This window comes from Podarcis gaigeae (genome assembly GCF_964106915.1).
Source record: "Podarcis gaigeae genome assembly, chromosome: 10".
NCBI lineage: Eukaryota > Metazoa > Chordata > Lepidosauria > Squamata > Lacertidae > Podarcis > Podarcis gaigeae.
The window spans coordinates 24,108,545-24,131,105 of record NC_139686.1 but is presented as its reverse complement, the minus strand read 5'-3'; the positions used below and the strand labels follow the sequence as shown (position 1 = coordinate 24,131,105).

The window sequence follows — 22,561 nt, the reverse complement described above, 5'->3', positions numbered from 1 at the left end:
TTAGTTTATGAACAACTTGGATTAAGAATACTGCAAACCCGGAAGCAGGTGTTTTGGTTTGTTAACTTTGCCTTGGAATAAGAACATGTTTCGCTTCCTGTTGAGTGTGTTCTATTTGTAAATTGAGTCCCCCACTGATATGGGAAAGCACGCCTTCGTTTAAGAATGCTTTGGTTTAAGAATGGACTTCCGGGACAGATTAAGTTCATAAATAAAGGTACCACTGTATAGCAGTTGAATCTCAAGAGACATCCAGAGCACAGTCTAGTCCTGTTACGTTGTTTGAGTTTCAGTTGGTGCAGCTCGACGATCCGCTTGGATCAGTTTGGGTGACTACTTGTGCTCTGGACCTGTGCCCTTCTTGGCTAATAAAATCCAGCAGAAAGAAGACAGCTGTCTGGGCCAGGGAGGTAGTCAATGCCTCTTTGTAAAGTAGTATTTATTTCTAGTTACATGTATAGCCCAGCATTCCTCCCTGGAAGTCAAGGTGGTGTACATGTCCCCCTCTTCATTTCATCCTTGTAACCCTGTGAGGTGGGTTAGGACAAAATATTTGATTTCAAGCAAAAGTAGTCTAGGCTTTTGCAGTAGAGAGCTGGTGCATCATAGCAACCACCACTCATTCTTTGAAATCTGTATTAGTCCTACGTTCACATTTTGCTTCTACCTTGCTCTCACTTGGTGGGGTGGGGGGCTAGCCAGGTTTTTTGCCCTGGGTGAAGCCTCCAGAGGAGCACCATTTTGGCTCCCAGCTTGTGTGTGTGTAGGCAAATGTGCATGGAGAGGTGTGTGCCAAACTGGGTCTTGTACCTGGGTGAAATAAAGCCCACTTTCGCCCCTGCACATAAAATAGTAATATCAATCCTAGTAGGCTGTAATCATGGACACGTCTACCCAGTCGCAAGCAACACCATGTTCCGTTGAGCTTGCTCCCAAGGTAGTGTGCACAAGACTGTAGCCTTGAAGTGGAATCCTATGCATATTTACTCCGAAGACACCCCTGCCAAGTTCAAAGGGGGCTTTCTCCCATGTAAGCATGCACAGAACTGCAGCTTTAAAAGGTTTCCCCAGGCATCCTGAAAGCCATGCTTTCTTAATACACCCGATAGCTGCGGTCCTGTATGCAGCGCCCGAAACGGACGTGACTCCCTTCCCAAACATGCGCTAGGATCGGGGCCGCCTCCCCGAGATGCCCGCTAGAAGGAAGATCCCCCCCTCCTGCACTTTAGACTTTTCTTTTCTCATTTGGCAGGCCACGTGCTCTCGCCTCCCCTCGCCCACCCGGGAAAAGAAACACGTCGTGAGAGGGCCATCCTCTCCAAGTTGGGCGGCCCTTCCAAAGTGCAGGCTGAGCAAGGAGGAGGCGGCAAGAATGCAGAAGCTTGGCTCCGGCGCCGGCGGCGTTCCCCTTTCCTCGGCGCCTCCCTCTGGCTCCCCGGCCTGGCCTGCCCCGCCGCACCCGCCACCTCCGCTTTCAATGGGCGGGCGGGCGGAGCGCCCCTTCCGGCGGCTGTTCCCTGAATGGCGGCGCCCGCGCGGGAGGGGCCCGGGGCGCGCGCGCGGATGACAGAGGGCGCATGCCTGCAGCCAATCAGCGCCGGGAACAATCTGGGACTGCCCGAGAGCCTGAATAAATCATTAAGCTTGACACGCGCGCCTCAGTCTCCCCGGGCTGGGCTGGGCTGCGCTGCACCTCTCGGCGAGGCTGCAGACAAAAGGGAAGGCTGTCCTGTAACTTCCACCTGCGCGTCAAAGGTGGTGTGGTGTGGGGGGAGGGGGGATCGGGACCCCCAAAGACTGCTTGCCTTGCAGCTCCAGCAGCCCGAGCCTGAGCTGGTTTTCTGGGGATCGATGTAGGATCACAAGGTCCTGAAACTTTCAGGAATTAGAATAGTCAGGCGCGGTGAGATGGTGGGAGAGGTTAGGAAAGTTGTTATCTGCGCGGGATAGCAGCGAATGTTTGCTGAAAACGTGACAAAAATGGTATATGGTGTTTGATTCAGGGTTGATTTTTTTTAAAAAAGCCGGTCCGTTTAGGATAATCTCAGTAAGCATAGGCGCAAACTCCTAGGGGGCGAGGTCCCTTGGTCCCTCAATAAAATATTTGAGGGGGGCACCCTGCTCCCCAGTTGATGGGCATTGCCATTCAAATACAGTATTGTGCGCGCTCAACATTTTGTGATCGATTTTGTGGGGCGGGGCTTACCTGGCTCCGCCCTCAATATTTTATTCAAGTTGGCACACCTGTCTTTAAGCCTTGTAAGTTTAGCATTAAAGGTTTAAATGGATAGCATTATTTCTTCCTCCTCGGACCCTCGCTCAATGGAAGCGAAAGCTAAACCCCTGATGGTGGTATATTACGCCCGCACTTGGATGTTAATCGATGGCGAAAGAGTGAGGCCTAGGCCTTTAAACTCTTAGTCCTCATGCAAGATGGGAATCGATTCTCCAACTTCTTCCCGATCAGTTTAAGAAGAGTCGAGGGGGGCGAGCATTGGTCACTGGGAGTTTTCTTCTTGCTGGCACTGAGCTCCGTTCTGTCCTGATTTAGGGTTAGCTAAAAAAATTAAAAAGCGGTGGAGGGAAAAAGCCGTTAAAGCAGGATCCAAAGAAAAACTGAATCGAACTCTTTTTTTACCCAAAAGGTATCGATCACCTTGCCTCCTTCTGCGAGAAGGTGCACGCGCATCTATCTCTGCGCACAATTTCTGTTACCTCCCGTCTTTGTGTCCTAACACACACACTCGCCAAAACAATGTTGGCTGCACAGACATAACAAATTGGGGTTCTCTTTTTTCTCTTTCCCACATGCAACGCGCGACTGCTCCGGTTGGGTGTCGGCGGCTCTTTTTGCCTATTTAATGCCAGCGACTCCAACCTAACGAACCAACCTGCCCAGCAGTGGGTGCTCACCCTGTTTTTTAAAGAGCGTTTATTGAACTGCCCCTTGTTTCGTTCGCGCAGTTATTCTTTGGGGAAAGTGGTTGAAGTGGATTTGGCAAATATGGCTCGATTTCTACGAATCCCCTTCTTCTAACAACGCCTAACAATTTCCATCGGTATCTCTGGTTGTTTCGCCCCTAATGCGTCCTCCGCCCCCGCCCCCCACTCCCTCCATATAGCGCTAGCTGAGTAGCTTGAAAACTTGAGAGTACCATAAAATAGATGCTCCCTGATTTATGGAGTTTACTAAGGCTGAATCCGTCTTGTCAGAGCCCCTGAATAGCTTTGCCTCCCAGCACAAGAAAAGGCTTTGTGTTGCTAAGCGATTAGAGCAGATGTAATGAGATTTCGCTCCAGCCTGCCCTGCACTTTCCTATCTCCAGTGAAATGGTGTGGGTCTTTGGGGGGCGGGGGGCGAAAGGTTTGGGTTCCTGCCCGCTTCTGACTTCGTTACAAGGAGCGCCGTAACTTTGCCTCTTGATTTCACGAGTCTGGATATTGACTATTCAAAAGAAGAAGAAAAGCGCGCGGGTGGGGGGAAAGAGAGAGGGAGAAAAAAAAATAATAAGAGAACACCTGTCTCCATAAGGAACAGAAAATTTGGTCTTGGAGTACTGTATCAGAATGAGACATTGTCGTAATGGGATACACATAGCCATAAATTACTTGCTAAACTTCATTTGCATACCTTATCTCTACAGCTTTGTAAAGGTGGGTAAACAAACGAAAAACGGAGCCACCTTTTAAATAGCATAAAAAAGCGGCAGAAGAGAATGTAACCGTTATTATTTTCCTAATCAAACAAAAGTTGCAAGATCGGTTAAAACAACGAGTGCTTGTACTGAATGGGCAATCCAATGGTTTCTTTACTCCTGCCTCCCCCTCCCGCAGCATATTAATGGACGAGGGGAGAAAGGAGAGGAGGGGAAGGAGGCCGCATGTATGGCAATGCAATGCTGCCAAATTAAATAAAATTCCGTTATAGTCCAGTGCATGAAGACTTTCTGTATTAATTTATTCGCGTAGCATTGTTTCTCTCTCACTCTCTTTCTTCCATTTTTTAAAAAAGCAAGATAGATTTTTTTTTTTAGGAACATTGGCTACCTCCTTTTTTATTTTATTAGATGCGTTTTGCGCTTGGCTTTCCGCTTGGCTTGGCGCACGCAAACTGAATTTGCAAGCAAGGCGGGAGGAGCTAAGCAAGAAACGGGGAGGTGGAAAGGGACGAGGGGGAGAGAATGAACCCGAGGCGGATTCTAGTCACGTCTTTGCTAACTGACAACAAGGAGACTAGCCAAAAAGGGGGGAAAAGGGGGGAGGGGGAAGAGACCCAATTTCTTTTTGAATCTTGGTAATTGGGCACTTTTACACGCAGATCACGCTGTTGGGGGAACGTAAAAAACAGGCCAGCTAGATCGGCGTATTGAATCTCAGGCGCGCACTTTCTGCGGCCTTGCTGCCCGCCATCCCATGTCATGTTTCTCATACGCCAGCGCTTCTCTAACATGGTTTCAAGGTATATTGCCTGATAAACATATTTGATTTTCTGGTGTACACCCTGTTATATAGCACTAGAAAGTGGAGATGTCAGATTTTTAAAAAGAGCTCCCTCCCTGCTAGGATTCATTCTTTGGTGGAGTATGATTTGTGTAGATGCAGAAAGGGAAACTAAGCAGGCAGGCCTCTCCCTATTTAATACACATTTGGAAAACCCAGCAGCAGAAGAGCAACTACTGCAATATCCTTGTGGGCCTGCTTATTTTGAATCCTCACATGCATCTATATATAACAACAGATTGAGCCCCAGAAGTATAATATCCCCCTCTGTGAACATTTGACTCTTCTTATACATGGAAAACATAGGGCAGAAAAGAAAATCAAGATGTGCAGTAGAACCAGGAAGACGTTGCTTTAATTGAAACAAAAAGTTTTATTACCAAACTAGTTTGTATAAAACACGGTTATACATGATTTTTGTAAGTTTGTAATAAAACAGTGTGAAAAGGCAGTAGTAAAAGTTTTCTTTTTCTTCAAAAGGCAGCAGCTTGTAAAATAAATAGCTACCATTTTGTGTTTGGACAATAGCTGCATAAACTTTGTTCACTTTGAACAATTGTTTAATAACATTATTAATACATTAGCAAAGTTTCTATAAAAAAGTAAGACACATCGGTGCTAAAGTACATCCGGAGGCATTTCCAAGTCCTTTACAAGACCACATGACAAAAACATGGCAGTTGTAAGGTCATTTTGACTACGCATCTAGATATGAAGAGGTAATAAGCATTACATATCATTTAAAAAGTTATCAAGATATACACATTTTAAACCATTTGTACAAAAAAGTCTATAAATTTCTCTGTCTCTTATATACAAAAATAGCTTAATATATCCCCAAAATTGATTAGGATACAAATAGATTTTTTTTATATAATAAAAAGTTCACAAGAAAAAATTGGAAGCATTTTATGATGGGGGTGGTAGGGAGGAAGTGGATGAAGGAGAGAGGGAGACGTCAGAGGATTCTTTGAATACAGCAGTTTTGATTTTCAAAATCTCCACAAGTACTAGGCAACAGGAGTGTCCTTTGCACACTTATTTAAGAGCAAGTCCCACTGAATCTAGTAAGCATACACAGGATTCGTCTGCACAGCTGCAGTCCTAAAGCCATATACTTGGGAAGAAGTCCCACTGAATGCTGTGGGGCTTACTTCTGAGTAAGTATGCTAGGATTGCACTGTGTTTTGTGTCCAGAAAGCTGCGAGTGAAACAGTCTTTCCAAAGAAGCAATACTGTATTTATTTCAACAAAATGGAAAGATCCTTGCTCTGTTGAAGATGTATATGATGTATATAGGCAGTGTTGTTTAACTTTGGGGGTACTGAATAGGCAGATAGTTGCTCTTGGGCCTCCTGTTGCTACTAAGCCCATTGTGCAACCTGATCCTATGTATGTGAATGTCACTGAGGCTGCAATCCTGTGCACGCTTATCTGGGAGTAGTTGAGTCCCATTCCATTAAATGGGGCTAACTTCCAAGTAAACATACATAGAATTGGGCTGCATGTCTCTTCAAAACAGCCTGGAGTGCAAAGGCAGAATCAGGGAGTGCTTCCGGTTTCTTGCAAATGCAGTCAAAACTCATTCTGTGCTTCACTGTCTTGACTTTTCTTCCTTTCCATAATGGGAAGAAAACAGATGCAACCGTTTTTCAGCAAGTCCTGTAACAACATAAGGAGAGAGAGGTAAGCATCAAGGCTTAATCCAAGTTGTGACAAGGACACAATTGCTTTTGGCATGCCAGCTCCATTAAGTGATCATTCTGCTCAGAAAGACACACCCGCTTCACAGCAAGGCCTACAATTCTGTTACGTTGAATTTTTTGGATTTAACTCAAAGATGCTTCTGAGTAAATTATTCAGGACTGCAGTGTAGATCCCAATGACTTCAATGGGTGCAATTCCCAAGTCCTGAACACGCTTACAGTAATGCATATCAACTCACAAAAAGTCCCATTATGATAAATGGGGCTTCTTCCCCAGAAAGTGTGCATAAGGCTTCAGTCCTAAATCTTACTAGGAAGGAGGTCCCACTGAACACAGTGGCAGAGATCCCACTGGAACTGGACTGGATCGCATTTAAGATTAAGTAATCACATTCATTACACTGGCGTGATGGACCTCAAGCAGCCTCCCATCCAGGCACTGACTAGACCTGGGATCTAAGTGATCTCACAGTGTCCTTTGATCACAGTCTGAGTCCTGTTAGCTTCCACAGAACTGGCATCCAGACATATTTGGAATGAAGGCCCTTTAACAGTTCTATATCATAATATAGATCTATTGGCCCTCTCATAGGACATAGCAGGAAGTTAAACCAATGGAATATTCTTCTGAGTTGTTATTTTGAGTACCAATTGGCAGGTATCCAAGTGTGCTAGCTTACGGTTTATCATGGTTTTGTTGCTGTTTTAGTGTTTTGATTCATGTAGACAAAATATTGTTGTGATATACATTAGATAGTGAATGGGAAATAAATAAAGGTTAAGGGCAGTATTGACCTAGCTGCTCAGTGAGATCCCAGCTGAAGGCTACAAACCATTTTCCAGGCCTACTGCATATTAAGCATTTTGTTCACTACAGAAGCCCAGTCTTGGAGTCAGGCTATGTAATACACAAGCCACTTAGGCCAGTGTTGTCTCCCACTACACTGACTTCCAGGAGTACGGTACTTCTGGAGCACTTGGTTATTTGCAGTTTTGTAATCAAATAGGGCTAGTTCAAAGCAGGTCCCACCTCCCCATAGGGCACTCAGAATGTATCCCAGTATTGAACACTGAATAAAGAGAGGAAAAGAAAAGAGAAGCATAGGCACCCTACACTCCATTTGCCATGGACCAAGAGGGCTCTTTTTTCACCCGGGGCCCAAGCAGGGCAAGTGGTCCATGGACTGCAACCTACCACTCTGGAGATGAGCCACTGAGCTCAGCGGGATACAAGTCGCTCAACTCCCATAAATTTTAATGAGATGGTGTCCTCCACTCCTAAGCTCTTGTTAGGTGCATTTGCACATGCTTGTCCTCCCCGTCAAATTTGTTTTGATTGTAACCTCCTTGGGGCAGCGGCCTTTCCTCACTCCGATGAGTGCCATGTGCACTGATGGTAATGGGAAAATAGCTGACTAAAAGCATGAGGCTCTTAATCACAGGGTTGTGGGTTCGAGTCCCACCTTGGGCAAAAAGATCCCTGCAGTGTGGAGGCGGGTTGGGCTAGATGACCCTCTGGCTCCCCCTTCCAGCTCTATGGTTCTATGCAGGGGGTTGGACTAGATGACCCTCGGGTGTCTCTTCCAGCTCTACGGTTCTAGAAAAGAACAAACCCTTCTTCCTTTCCAACCTGCCAGCACCGGAGCCCCGCCACGACCCCCTCCCCGCTCGCCCCCCACCCGAGAAGCTGCCTCAGCCAAACCCACCTGCTGCCAAGCCAGCGCCAAGAGGGCCTCGGGGGCCTCTCAGAACCAGTTGGTGAAGTCCAGGAGCTCCTGCTCTTCGGGGCTGAGGGGATCGTAGGACCCTTCGTCCGAGGAGTAGGAGGAGACGGGCGAGCCCGCCATGGAGTTCATGTCGTTGGGGTAATTGGGGGAGATGGTGGGCGAGAGGACGCCGGCCTGGAAGGCGGCGCTGACGGCGTCGTGCTCGTCGAGGAGCTGCTGCAGGGCCCGGATGTACTCGACGGCCGAGCGCAGCGTCTCCACTTTGCTCATCTTCTTGTTGGCGGCGCCGTTGGGGACGTGCTCGCGCAGCGTGGCGAAGCCCAGGTTGACCAGCTTCACGCGGTTCCTCTCGCGCTCGTTCCGCCGCGCCACCGCCGCCGGCTGCTGCTGAGGGAGGCTGTAGCCGAAGCCGCTGAAGTTGAGGCGCCGCTTGCAGCGCATCAACTCCGGCGACGACGAGCGAGGGCGCTTCACCTGCTGCTGCTGCTGCGGAAGGGGCTTCGGCGCAGCCGCAACAGGCGCTTTGACGCCGCCGCCGGGAGAGGACTGGTGTTGCGGGTGGCCCGCCGATGCCGGGCTGAGCTGCTGCTGCTGCTGCGCGCTCTGTGAAGCGGCCACTGCAGCCGCCGCCGCGGCCGCCGCGAAGAAGCAGGCGGGCTGCAGGAAAGGCGCGGGAGGCGGCGGCTGGCTGGCGACGCTGTCCATCTTGGCGGGGCTGGCGCTGGCCATTGGGCGGCCGCACAGACGAGGAAAGGCGCGCGGCTTTCGCTGACCTGAGGCGCGGGAAGGAGAATTTGGTTTCTTTTTAATAAAAAAGAAAAAGAAAAAGAAGGGAAAAAAGGCTTGCGGGTGCAGAGCGCGAGCGAGCTCAGACGGCACCGCCGGCTTGGCCTCCTCCCCTTTCTTTGGAACCGAGGGAGACTCGTGGCGCTCGCGTGTGCGCAGCCCGCTTCGCCAAACCTCTTTTGCCAAAAACGTCCAGAGATTGTGTCTCTTATAAGGGGCGGCCGGAGCTGGGCTCGCTGTTGTGCCCCCCCCCGCTCGCCCCACGGCCGCCGCCTTTTCTCTTCACACTCTCCCCCCACCCCCGCGCGCTCGCTCGCGCCGCCTCCTATCGCTGCCTCTCTTCGCACACACGCACGCACCCTCTCTCTCTGTGCACCTTGCGCCTTCCACACTCCCCGGCTTTGCAATGAGTGGCCGCGAGTCGGGGAAGTGCTGCCCGTCTTTTCATGACCGGTCCGGAGAAGGGTGGTGTGTGCGTGTGTGCGTGTGTAAAAGAATTGGATGGAAAAGGCACAATACACAGGGACGCGCGCGCACAGTCACAGGAGCAAACCCCCGTACACGCGCGTGCACGCGCGCTGGACCCAACTCCGCCTCTTCTCCCCCCACCGCTCCGCTTGCAAGGTTTGTTGTTGCAAGTGCGTGCGCCCGGCGCGTGCCGTTGGCCCAGCCGCTGAATAAACAATTGGGCTGGGCCACCGCATGTGGGGGGAAGGAGGGAGGGGGCCCAGGCGGCACAGCGAGCGCTGATTGGCTGAGTTGAAGCCGAGGCGGTAATGCAAGAGGGAGGGGGCTGTCGAGAAAGGGCGTGGGGGAGGGGTTCCCCGGGCTCCTCGCAAACGGGGGAGGCGCAGCGCCTGGCGCGAGCTTTCCTCTCAGGAGCCGCTTTCTGAGGCGGCGAGTTGGGTGGAGGGTCGTGGCGGGGCGCGCCTGAGAGCGCGCTTCTTGGGAGACCCCTGCGAGGAGCAGCCCGGTGACAACGGCGTGGCCCCCACGGGTGAACGGGGCGGGGGCAGCGGAGAATCGAGAAGCACCAGCCCTTCCTGCGAGATGGAGCGACCGCTTGGAGAGCGCTGTCAGGCGGCGGGCTTCCGAGCGAAGGGGAGCTTCCGTAGCACATGAATACAACAAACATGACCTGCCAAATGCACGCCTCGTATCCCACTTGCCAGGGAGCTGGGACTGCTCCAGTTCCCTGCCATGTGTGCGGCTGATGGCAAACTTGGCAAACTACTGTGACGTGTGAAATCCCGCTCAGGAGCAGGAATCACAAATCTGAAGCCAATTCAGGCATATGAAGATGCTTCACTTTGCATACCCCGCCAAATATTCATGAGTGCATAGCTTTAGTACAAGGAAGAACTCTGGTCAGATCTGCAAAAATAATGTAAGACTTGCCTGGATGTAGTGGCAAGATTTAAGTGCCAGCCCTGCATATGGCTGTTTAAAATGCAGCCCTCCAGGGATCTCTGCTTGGCCCTGAGTGCCAGGCCATGCCCCTCGCCAGCCCTGGTCCTGCTCCTCTCAAGTGCTTCTGTCTGGTGCCTCCTCAAGGACTTTTGTCATAATGCTTCTTCCTTTCCTGGATGGAGAAAGGTGAAGCCTCTTTTCCTAGACCCTTTTTACTCCAACCCCAGTGCTGGATTTAGGGTGATGCAGGCAGTTCCCCTGCACAGGGCTCCAAGCCAAGGGGGCACAAAATTGAGAAGATCCATAACTGAGAAGTTTCTTTGGGAATGCCAAATTTTGGCCTCACAGGGCGCCATATAATGAAAGATTAGCAAAGTCCGCCCCTATGCTTGCCCCACCCATCAATGGCATGCAGCCCCTGGAAGGTTTCCTATGAGGGTCTGCAGCCTTTGGACCAAAAAAGATGCTCCATCCCTGTTGTCAAATGTCAACAGCCCTGGGTACCAGCATTATATTTCTAGGAGCCTCTTCAACCAGACATCTTGGCTAGCTCTTATTTTTAGCGTGAGAATATTGATGCTGCTGAAAGCACTTAAACAGGTGCTGTGTTTTTATGCCCCCCTTCCCAGGCCTACCATCAGCTTCAGGGGGCAATTTTAGATCAAGAAAACAGCACAGAGGCCCATAGCATCCACCTCACTTCACTGCAGCTTGAGTAAATTGGTAAAGCCCATCAAGGAAATTTAAGTCAAAGCAAAGAAGTTGGGAGATCCGACCAGAGGCCTCTTGTGTCCACATGTAGGGTGGCTCTAAGGCTCAATAATCCCTAATATATATTCCAGACTTAGATGTGCAATGAAATAAAACCCAAAGTGCATTCCAATGACTCACCTTGAAATAGTTGTATACAACAATGAGTTGGTAGAAAAGTCCACTTAGTCCATTGCGTGCCTGTCAATAGCCTCTGTTCAAAAGAGGCAACTGAGGAGAGATTCTCACAACCTACTGACCATAGGCAGACAACTTTGTAAATATGCCCCATAAATGCATGTGTGATTAGGTGGGGGGGGGCTGTTATTTCCCAAATATTTGGAAACAAAGCATCTTACAACACACCTGTCTTGCCCAGAATGGTCATCTCTGATTGAGAAGGTGTTTCAAGCCCAGCTTTTCATGGAAGGGACAGCTACAGGTTTAAGGCAACCTGGGCCACGTGATGTTTGATAGGTGGAGGCCCCATGAAACTCATTCTGTCCTCAACCACCCAGCCACCCACCTGCCTTCTTACTGAGTCCAGGACAGGGGTGTGTGTGTAGCACTGACTGTCAGCTTCTTCCTTTTCCATAGTCTGAAAACTAAGACCTCAGCCCTGTTAGAACTCAACAGGGAGGAGAATGGCGCCCACTCCTCGTGCTCCGTTCTAAATCATAGTTGCGGCATCCCCTGCGCCACTCAGTGCCCGGTGTGACTGAACCAGTTGTGCTCCCCTAAATCCACCTCTGAGAGCCACTGCCAGTCAGTGTAGACAATACTGAGTGAGATGGATCAACAATTTAACTCAGAATGGCAGCTTTCTGCGTTCCTAGACTATCATCATCCTTGGCCCATTGGTCATGCTAGTTGAGAGGAGCTGGAATCCAGTAACAGCTGGGGAGCTTCAGGTTTCTGTCCCTGCCACAAATGAAAGTGTCTAAAAAAGGCAAGAAACATCAAGCCAGTGGTGCATGGGACCCAGTAGGTCCATGCCTCCCCTGCATGACCATAAGGGGGGCAGGTCTACCCAGTGGCGTAGCGTGGGGGGTGCAGGGGGGCCGGCCCCACACCGGGCGCAACATCTGGGGGTTAGGGTTAGGGGGCGCAAATCCACGGGTTAGGGGCGCAAATTACTTGTCTTGCCCCGGGTGCTGACAACCCACGCTACGCCACTGGGTCTACCCAGGGATGTTTTGTTCCTGGAGAAAATGGAACATTAGTTTGATCAGCCAGGTAAGGTTTCTAAACTTCTGCATTGCTCCAGATCTCCTGTAGGCTTTGCTTATGATACACAAGGGCATCATATCTATATGATGCCCTTCTCTCTCTCTCTCTCTCTCTCTCTCTCTCTCACACACACACACACACACACACACAGCTTCTGAATTAGTTTTGTTATCAGGCTTTCTTCTCAAATTACTGATCGGAATAAAATAGCTATTGAAGTGAAGAGTTATAGGTACCAAATGCGATTTCTCTCTCTCACACAGCCTCCTTTCACTAGCTCTGCACCTGCAGTTAAGAGTCCTCAGTTTCCCCATAATAATAAATATTCCTTTTCTGCTCCCCTTCAAGAAACTCCCGTCATTATTTTGCCCTTGTTTTCTGGGTGTGAATTGCATGCAGCCACAGGCCCGGGGTCTTTTGACGTCCCCCCACTGCCTTCTCCATTTTTCTTTTTTAAAAACTTTCCTCTGCTTAAAAAACAACCTTGCTTTAAAGCTTTCCCCGCGTGCGCGATGATAAAATGCCCGTCCTTTCGAGAAGCATAACGAAAGTCATTAATTCTACCTAGTTCTTCAAAAGACCCAATACATTTGGAACTTTTTTGGGGAGGAGGGAGAAAGGAGGGTCCGATTTGTTACACTCTGTTTTGTTACAGTAGGCAAGCTAGCTTAGGGTCTTAGGCACATGTCTCTGCCTTCCCCCTCCCCAAACCTTCCATCTCTAAGAGCGAAAATAAAGTAAAAGGTCTTTCATAGTAAACAAAAAACAAAACAAAAAAACCAGCTTATTCTCCGCATAGAAGACATGAATAGCTGGGAGGGCGGGGGGAGGAGGAGGAGGAGGGGGCACCCTTACAATTTCCATCTCTCTCTCTCTCTCTGCTGGGTATAGCATTCAAGATCAGTCCAGTATTCAAGAATCAGTCCATTTTTTGCTCAGCAAGAGAGTTTAGAAAAGAAGCGTGGGGTCTATTCAGGGATCTTTCCCCCCTTCACAATTGTGGGGCTTTATGAACCCTATCTTCCATGCCTTGTCAGGGTATTTGCTGGAGCCCAATTAGCGCTTTGTGCTGCAAAGGGTCTTTTGCTGAATCTTTGAGGAGGCAGGAAAAAAGGAGGAGGAGAAAGAGGAGGCGGAGGGGGTGGGGTGGGGAGGACTCTGCTCAAGTCCCCCTCTTATTTTGACGATTTCAGTCATTACTCCGTGTAATAATTAATATGACAACTGGACGCTGAAGTTTGTATAGAAACAGCTCGGCAACAGCAGAGAGAGGGAGCGTGCAGTGGGTGGTAACAAGCTAAGGATCACACTGTCCAGGCACAGGGAGAGAGGGAGAAAAGAAGGAATGCGAAGAAAAGAAAGGAGAAGGAATAATAAAGATAAATAAATAGTTGGCACAACCCGCAGGAAGATAAAGAGAGCTGGAGAGAGAAAAGGAGTTTGAAAAGGGAGGGGGGAGGGAGAGGGGGAGAGCACAGAGAAGTTAACTTTAAAAAAAAAAACGGTTTTCTGACTATAACTCTGGATCCTAAAATGTTGTGAATTAAGGGGAAAGAGAGGGAAATTGTTTGAGATTTCCTCCAAAATGGGAAGAGACGCGGAACTTCTGCAGAAAGGAATGCCTAAAGTTTGTGTGTTTAAACTAAACTAAACAAACAAAATAAACCACACACCAGTAATTCTAAATGGGAATATTGCATTTGTTTTTCTGATTCAAAGTTTCCCTTCAGGGCTGAAACTCCGTCTTTTTTTTTGGGGGGGGGGGAAGGAAACGATGGCCAGTCGGATCTCCCGCCCCTCCAACACGCGCGCGCACACACACACACACACACACACACACACAAACACTTGGGACTTCAGCGAGGTCAGTATTTCACTCTTTCCGAGTTTTCACTTTCAAATCGGCTGACCATGACATTGACCTCCGTCCGGCCACGATGGACAATCACTCCCTCCCCCCTCTGTGGACCAGCCCTAAATCAATCGTCGCCGTTGTTTTCGAGACTCTTTTTGTTCATTTACCATTATTCTTTAAAAAAAATTAATTAAAAAGGACGTCGTTACGATGCTTCCCCCCCCCCCCCCAGCCATTAAGGGCATAATAAATAATTAGGGAGCCTTAAGCATATTAGCTACAGCTCATGCTAATCAGCGGCCTCGGGTTTCAAACTAACCCGAAGTGACAGGTTTGTTGCATTTAACAGGAGGAGAGCGGGATAAAGATATTCAAAGCTCCCATCCCTCGCTCCTTTTTGCAACATATGAAATGAGAAGTGGAGTGAACGCGCTGCAGAGAGCCGTTTATAAACGTCGACTTCTGGATCAAACCGCGTTCCTCGGCTACTGTCACTATTGCAACTCTAAATTGAACAGCCTGCGTCGCAGATGCAGCCCACGTCTCGACAGCAAAAGGCAATGGGTGAAGTATGGGGGGGGGGGTTGTCTCTGAAAACTCGCCCCTCCCCTTTCTACTCCCCCCAGCAACCTTCCCCGCGCAAAGGACGCCGGGATCAGGTCGGGGGCAGTTTGCCGACTTGGCTGAGGTCAGTCGTGTGTCCCCATTGTGCGGCCACGTGTCCCGCGTCCATCAGCGGCCAAGGCGGCGAGGCTCCTTGCTGCACGGACTGCAATGGGAGCTCGGCCCGAGGAAGCAAGTCGAGGGATTCCCAGCCAGGTTTGCTAGGGAAATCGGACGGCTGGGCGTGCAGATCCACTGGGCAAAAAGCACAGTTTCTGTCTGGCATTCACAGACTCCAAGAAGCAGACTTTCCCCCTCTATTCAGACGTGTGCAATTTCCTGTGGCCCAATAAGTCAAATATAATAAGAAATCAAGTTGTGCCCATGCACCGTCCGCAGCTGTGTTGCTTGCTTCCCTGCAACGCGGGCAAAGTGTGACTTGCACTGTGATGCTGGAATATTAGTCTAAATAGGATAACTCAATCTGCAGAGTTTGGGAGCTTTCTTCCTTGCCTTGCACCTGGAAAGCAAGGGTGCTGGTTTCTTAAATGTCTCCAGCCCGAATTCAAAGCTCACCCACTCCTCTATTAGCATTGGCAGGCTTTTTTCCAGATCAGACTTCCTGAAAAGCTAGGAACAGGGGTGAGAAACTGAAGGGATTTGGGCTCCCAGCCACCATCTTCCTCAACATGTGTGGCCAATGGTCAAGGAAGATGGGAATTGTAGATCTGACTATATTGAGATGGTCATGGGTTCCTCTCCTTTGGTTTTGGAACTTGGGAAGTTGTTTTATACCATTTCTGACCAGTATTGGCAACACTTACAGCAGCTTTCCAGAGTTTTGGGCATGGTTGCATTGCAAGGGGTTGCACTACAGGTAGCCTTAGGGAACCTCCCCACTGTATGATTCTGTGATTCCCAGTCCTACCTGGAGGTACAGGGTGATTGAGCCTGACCTGGGATCTTACGCATGCACAGCATGTGGTCTATCACTAGGGTGGAGTCAAGGAAGGAAGGACTTGGCAAGAGTTGTATAAAACTACGGACAGTCTGGGGACAGTTGATAAAAGAGTGACTAGAGTGATAAAAGAGTACTAGAACCTGGAATCATCTAACAAAAGTGAATGGTGGGCATACCAGGACATACACAGCAAGAAGTACCGTACTTATTCACACAACGCACAGTTAAACCGTGTAATTTGGTTGTCCAATTTGGGGGTCGTGGCCACCAGTTTAGATGGCTTTAAAATGGGAGTAGAGAGCTTCATGCTATGGGTACTGGTCAGGGTGGCTGTGTATGTTTAGAGGCATGGTTAGAGGCAAGATAGGGCAGGATCAAATGCACTTGTTCCATTAGTGCACAGATTTACTGTTTCTCAGTGGAACTCCCTTCCTCCTTCCCCAATGTGTGCCCCCTGCCCCCTGTTCTGGAGGGTTGGTGGAACCCCTAGAACAGATTTGGGGAGTGCATGGGAGGAAGGGTGTGTGTGGCATTGTGTTGTGCAAGCTGAAATATTTGTGCTGACGGAACATCCACATACGCTGTTTTGAATGCAGCCCATACCTGTGAACCCCAGTCTCTGGCAGATATTGGGGTGGAGGCCCTCACTGTGTGTTTCCCATAGGCTTCTGACTGACCTCTGTGGGCAAGTGCTGGTGCTGTCCTGCAGGGGAGCAAAAACAATGCTGTAGAAGAGAGCACAAGAGGCAGGGATACCAAAGTTTAGTGTTGCACAGGGTACTGCCAAAATCTGAGAGTCCAAAGTCTTTTGAATAGCCTTCTGGGGGCCATATGGCAGTGGCGGATGGGGCCAGAGTCAAAGTGTCCAGAGCAACAAATGTGGATCCTGACTTTATGCACCAGGCTGCTTTTTGCATCCCTTTCTTCTCCCCACCCAGGCAAGCGTTCAAGGACACAGTAGGGGTGTGGCCTAGGAAGTAGGTGTTTCCTGAGGGCAGGTAGATGGTTCCCCATCTTTGAGGTTCTCAATCCCTGCCTTGATCTGGCCTTTATGTTTGAAAGGAGGAAGAGAGGAAGGAGTGGAGCCCTCTTTCCCTGGAGTAGAACCTTCAAATCCCCAAGAATTAAGCATCAAGAAAGGGGGCCTACTGCCATGATCATGGAATCATAGAATTGTAGATGCTTCTTGTTGGATCATCATCAGCGTAACACTAAATATCAGTATTTGGGGAACAGTGGGAGAGGGCTGCCATGTTCATGTCCTGCTTGAGAGCTTCCCAGAAGCATCTGCTTGGTCACTGTGGGAAGCAAATGCGAGACTGGATAGGCCTTTGGTCCGATCCTGCAGGGCTCTTTAAATGTTCTTAGGAGAAGCTATGGAGCAAATGGTCATGCTGGGAAATAGCCTGCCTGCTGGTGACAAGCTGTCCATGCCAGCTTGGTCTTTTCAGGTGACCTATGACATTAGTGAAGAAACACTGATATTCCCATAGGCTGTAAGCTGGCCCACAGCCGACTACTGATCCATGTACATACAGGTTTGAGGCTCTAAGGTGAGGCAGGAAAATGGAAAAGCAACTCTCCCTCATGTCAGATTTTAAACTTCCTTACTGACATTCTCAGCACAGGTGGCCGTTGGCAGTGACACCACAGCTTTCGATTAAAAAATGTAAAATGAGTTGGCCTGCTTTTGATCTGGCCTTGTTACTATCTCCTGTGCTGCAATTTGATCTGCAGCAGTTAGCAGGTGATAAGATTTAGCTCCCATGCCCAGGAAATACCCACCTATTGTAAATCTCTGTTAAAGAGGCAGAATGTTGATTAAAAAATTGTGTCTACTTGGCAACACCAGCCAAAGCTGGTCTTACAAGGGAGGTGAAGTAGAAGGCACTCAGGATCCTGTCTTGGATGGCTCTCAACAAAACAAAAACAAACAGATAAATAAGGAACCTATACTTGGCAACTCACAATGGGGCGTTCGCAGAAAACTCTGCACACAGAAACTCTGCACATAAGCAAAAGAATGAAAAATCACTACCCCCTTCTTTCTCTCCCCTACAACCTCACAATGTCTGAGATAGCAGTGTATCACACCGAATGTAACTGACCTGTATAAAGGACCCTATGAATTGAAAACAGAGACGTCATATGTACGCTTGTTAACTATGAAAATCCTTTAATAAAAACAACTAAAAAACCAAAACAAAGAACTTTCTATTCACTTTACTGAAAGGACTTGAGTTGCAACTAATTTCTGATCAAGTGCTTTCATAGGAGAAAATGGAGTCAAGTGTGCTTCTGGTCATTTGGGGAGAAAAGGGGGAGCATGGAAGTGTTGGGGTGCTATTCAGCTTGCATTGGAGGCTGATGGGAAAGAGTAGGTGGAGAAACCTCCTAGCTTCCCATACTGTCCTTTAACCTGTGCTGGACTTCCCCCGGGTGTTGTACTGATACTCTGGGTGGCTGATCACTTTTCGTATTTCCTTGGAAGACAAGACATCTTTGTTCATCTCTTTTTCTAAGAAGAATGGCTCTTTGAACCTCTGCCTAAGTTAGAACTAAGATCTTTCCTATCGAGCATGTGTTTTCTTTAAATTTAGCTTTCTTATTTTCCTGACTCAGAATCTCAGTGTGGAAATATCATTGCCTGCCCACCAATACTGCATGCAAGGTTTTTTGTTTTTTAAAATCCTGATACAGCTTCAGTCATGAGTAAATTGGAGTGGTGTCATAGCCCAGTGGTAGAGCACATGCTTAGCAGGCAAAACATCTTCAATCTAATCCCCAGCATCTTAATGGAGGACTGAGAAAGACGTTTGCTACTAACATAAACAGTACTAACTTGATGGACGAATGGTCAGGATCAGTCTAAGGCAGTTTCCTGTGTCTCTAGTTGTGGCAGAATGTCAGTGAGGATGTGCAACCAAATGCACATTCTGTTGATACGATAGTGTGGTGCATATTGACTCCCATCCACATGTGGGTGAATGCTCCCTCTCCTTCCCAACATTTGCCCTGTTACGAACGCCCCATTGTGAACACTTTGACCAAAAATGTCAACAGTGTGTGTCTTTTCTTTTTTTTTGCAGAAGTGGAAGAGGTTCATAAAAAAAAAGGTTGCTCATTTTGGCTCAGCATTTTATAATGTGATTATACTCCTTTGAACAAAAGTTTGGCAAAGTGGTAAAAAGACGGCAAAATCGTTTGTGCATCGACCAAAATTCCTGGGGAGTGGTAGCGCTTGGGTGTTGCTAGGAAATAGTATCTCCGCTTACTGACTCAATTAACTGGAGTGAAGCAAGGGGCAGGTGCTGATTCAGGTGCACAGGAGATGGGGTTCTTTGTAGAAACTGCCTTACCTTAATTAAGTTGGACCTACCTACCCTTTCTCCCTTTTATTGCTGTGTGTTAAGAAGCAAGAGCGGGGACGGGACAGAAACAGGAAGTCCATCATCTCACATGGAAAGATCACCATCTACTGGCCAGTGATCATATTAGGAAGTAGAACACAAACTGTCTCCCTTCACAGCCATGGGTAGGCAAACTAACTCCTTCATGGAGGCGAAGGGGCTTGAATAACTTAGAGAAGCTATGAGCTATGCTGTGCAGGACCACCTAAGATGGACAGGTCATAGTGGAGAGTTTTGACCAAACGTGATCCACCTGGAGCAGGAACCGGCAAGCCACTCCAGTATCCCTGCCAAGAAAACTCCATGGACAAAGACAACAGGCATATAAAAGTTATGGCTCTGGAAGCCAAACTGCGGGATGCGGTGGAAGACAGGAGTGCCTGGCGTGCTCAGGTCCATGGGGTCACGAAAAGTCGGACACGACTAAACAACTAAACAACAACAACAAGGCAAACTAGGGCCTGGATCCGGCCCAATCGCCATGTCAATCCAGCCCGCAGACGGTCCGGGAATCAGCGTGTTTTTACATGAGTAGAATGTGTCCTTTTATTTAAAATGCATCTCTGGGTTATTTGTGGGGCCTGGTGTTTTTACATGAGTAGAATGTGTGCTTTTATTTAAAATGCATCTCTGGGTTACTTCTGGGGCATAGGAATTCGTTTCCCCCCCCCCAAAAAAAATACAGTCCGGCCCCCCACAAGGTCTGAGGGACAGTGGACAGGCCCCCTGCTGAAAAAGTTTGCTGACCCCTGCTTTAAGCCCACTATCTCAGACTCAAACTACATGTTACATGGGAGATCAGTGTTTCCCATGATTTGGAAGTTGGGGGGTAGAGGAGACACTTATGATATTTTCTCCGGTGGGAAGCAATAACAGTTGGGGATGAAGGATCACCCTCTGCCTCTGCCAAGGTCAGGCTGGAGAGATCAGATGCAACACAACAAGCAAGAGCTCAGGGGGCAGGAACTAAGATCTCATAGAAAGCTGGGCAGGGCAAAAGAGGTAGGAAGCGGAATGGCATATATTGTTCCAGCAGCTGGTAGATTAATATCGTCTGGCCTGCTAGAATATGCCACACACCAGCTGCAGGTGCTTAAGTCTGTCCAAAGAGGCCTATCTCATGAAGAATGCTATTCCTCTAGACTAGAGTCATGCGTGGTGATATTGGCCTCCCAAGTGTGCACACCATCATTGACCAGCTGCCTTGGATCTTCTAATGCTGATGCTCTTAAGGGAGAAACAGGGGTGACTTGGTCAGGGACTCCACTGCCAGTGGTGGGTCAGGAGCCCACCCCAAGGGTCCTTCCTGAAGGCAGACCTAGGGAGCATCTTCAGTGATGGTGTCAGGGGGCTCTACCTATTCATCTGGATCTTCAGTCATCAGGAGGTCTCAGTCCTCAATGGGGAATTTATGCTCAACCACTGAGTTAGGGCCCTTTCCCATAGGACTGGGAGCCCATGGCATTTATTCAAAATAAAACCAGTCAGTGTGAGCATGCTTAAAAGAAATGTTGCTTGTCATAACACATAGGGCCTATTTTGTACTGTGGCTGTTCTACATGGACCTCATTCAATATGGTTACTAATATGCTTTGGAGTTTGTGCTTGTAGATGATAAAAAGGATGAAACTTTCATGGGGCAGACTTTCCCCACAGGAGAGTTAATGCTTGATGTGCTAACCGTTCTGTTTACACTGCTGGCAACGTAGCTGAAAGCCAGTCCCCCTGCTGCTGCCAATCAGAGCCCCTTGCAAAGTGAATGCCTTGTGTGCCTATTGCATCAGGTTGTCTGACATCAGCCATAAAATTTCTGGGGGGAAAGGGAGTGTTTGAACCAGTATGGTGAGTAGCTATAATGTTTTGCTTGCTTGAGATCTTGCTTCATCCTAAAGGGTCTGGGAAGGTTACACAATATTTAATGTTTCAAAACTTTTTTAAAAAGAAAAAACTAAAAGAAATTGAAGTTTCCTTTTAAAGAAGGCACACGTACAAGCTAGCTATTGCCCTCTAGGGCAATTGACCTTTGCAGCAGAGTTCATTCTGAAGGGTAGTGAGGGAGTTGGCTCCCTGCTCGGGGCTCTGGAGTAACCCACGAGTGTGGGATGCAGTACCACTAAATGTGTCTTGTTTACTGTGGGTTTCAAACAGGCCTTAAAGACCCACCTCTGTACCACAGCCTTTAGTAACTAGTTTGATCTGAGATTCAGAACTCTTGCAATTTTTGCCTGATTTTGATCATTTTAATACTGGATTTGCGTTGGTCCCCTTGGCTTCCAATAACATCTGGAAATAGTGTTTTGAATGTATTAATTCATTTGTTGGTGTTTGATATGGTCTTGAATTGTATTTTATTGTACATTTGATATGCAGTTAATAATACGCTCTGTAAATAATTTTATTTTTCTTGAAAAACAAAATCCAAGTTTATTAAATACTACCAATAAAAATAGCCAAAACCCTTACTGGTGTTCTTCCTGGGAGGGCGGGGTGTGTGTGATCTCCCAGAAGCCAGTACTGGCCCTCCCATTAGGCAGAGTGAGGCAGTGCCTTTGGAGTGTTATGTAAGGGCAGCCAATGGTTAGCTATTTAATTTATTATTGTGGATTTTGTACTCTCAGGGAAAGGCACTTGCATGCCTAGGCGTCCCCTGCCCAACAGACCGTCTAAATAATGAGACATGGCAAGTTCAAATTTGGGCCAGGCCACAACTTTTCTTATATATATAATTTTTTATTAATTTTGCATAATACAGCGAAAATAACCATTCCAAAAAATAAAAACAAAGAGGTTCTTTCAAACCTTCAGACCTCCTTCCTTCCCTCCATGAGTTCCATTTCTAAAAGTTATTCCTGCATCTTTTAATGTAATCCATCTATTATGTGATCATGGTAACCAAAGTTCATGTTACTTTACAAGTGTCATTGTGTTCTTGCCAATGATTTCAACTGTTTACAGTGGTCTTTCAAATATATTAAAAAGTTATTCCAGTCTTTTAAAAATACTTGGTCTTCCTGCCATCAGTCTTGCCATTTCCGCATATTCCATCAGCTTGGTCTGCCATTCTTCTCTGGTTGGTACTTCCCCTTCTTTCCATCTCTGGGCCAGAAGCATCCTTGCTGCCGTCATTGCATACATAAACAGTCTTTTATTTTGATAGACAACTTTATTGACTACAGATGTAAGAGGTTTGGCATAGGCATTGGGTAGACCACACTCCTTCCAGCCCGTGTCAGCAAAGCTCAGATGCTCACAGGAGGAGGAGAAGCAGGCATAGGGAGAGAACAGTTAGCAGCTGAAGGCAGAGAGGAGAGGGAGAGCAGCTGTAAACTGAGTTTGGAACAAAGGGGATGAGAAAAACAGGGCCAGAGTGACAGGCAGCTGTGTGAGAGCTCCAATAGTGAGCCAGATGTTGGAATGCAGGAAACATTCTCTCCCAAATCTCGTAGGATCTCAAAAGTGGCCGAGACAAACAAAAGATACCGGAAGAGAAGGTGGGGGTTTCCATGTTGGGGAAGGGGGAGGAGCTCCATCTTCTGTGGAGGATGATGGGTAGAGGAGCTCTGTCCTAGTTTGTTGTTTTAGCAATAAATCTGAAATAATTAACAGCCAGAGTCATCTTGTGT

General features: G+C 48.1%; 2 protein-coding genes and 1 long non-coding RNA gene across 4 annotated transcripts in view; 2 read left to right on the top strand and 1 right to left on the bottom strand.

The window, feature by feature from the left end:
* Positions 1–1,452, top strand: part of LOC310826312 — a 152,696-nt gene extending 151,244 nt beyond the window's left edge. Inside the window, exon 4 of the long non-coding RNA XR_014555728.1 lies at positions 1,253–1,452. This is a non-coding gene — a long non-coding RNA (uncharacterized lncRNA). The remainder of the gene's footprint in view (positions 1–1,252) is intronic.
* A 3,385-nt stretch (positions 1,453–4,837) lies between these two features.
* Positions 4,838–9,249, bottom strand: ASCL1 (achaete-scute family bHLH transcription factor 1). The gene is made up of 2 exons (XM_083700961.1): positions 7,913–9,249; positions 4,838–6,162 (listed from the first exon to the last, which is right to left on the bottom strand). Exon 1 carries the CDS (start codon positions 8,660–8,662, stop codon positions 7,952–7,954), a length of 711 nt encoding a protein of 236 aa, XP_083557087.1. The 5' UTR covers positions 8,663–9,249; the 3' UTR covers positions 4,838–6,162; positions 7,913–7,951.
* Positions 9,250–20,429: 11,180 nt separating this feature from the next.
* Positions 20,430–22,561, top strand: part of PAH (phenylalanine hydroxylase) — a 40,337-nt gene continuing 38,205 nt past the window's right edge. For both annotated transcript variants that reach the window (XR_014555639.1, XM_083700714.1), the window contains exon 1: positions 20,430–20,780. Coding sequence is in view for 1 of the 2 variants with exons in the window: in XM_083700714.1 (XP_083556840.1) it covers positions 20,778–20,780 (3 nt within the window). In the remaining variant the exon portion in view is untranslated. The remainder of the gene's footprint in view (positions 20,781–22,561) is intronic.

Bases quoted from the DNA above. Each gene is read 5' to 3' on its own strand.
- ASCL1 (XM_083700961.1), bottom strand. From the start codon at position 8,662: ATGGCCAGCGCCAGCCCCGCCAAGATGGACAGCGTCGCCAGCCAGCCG.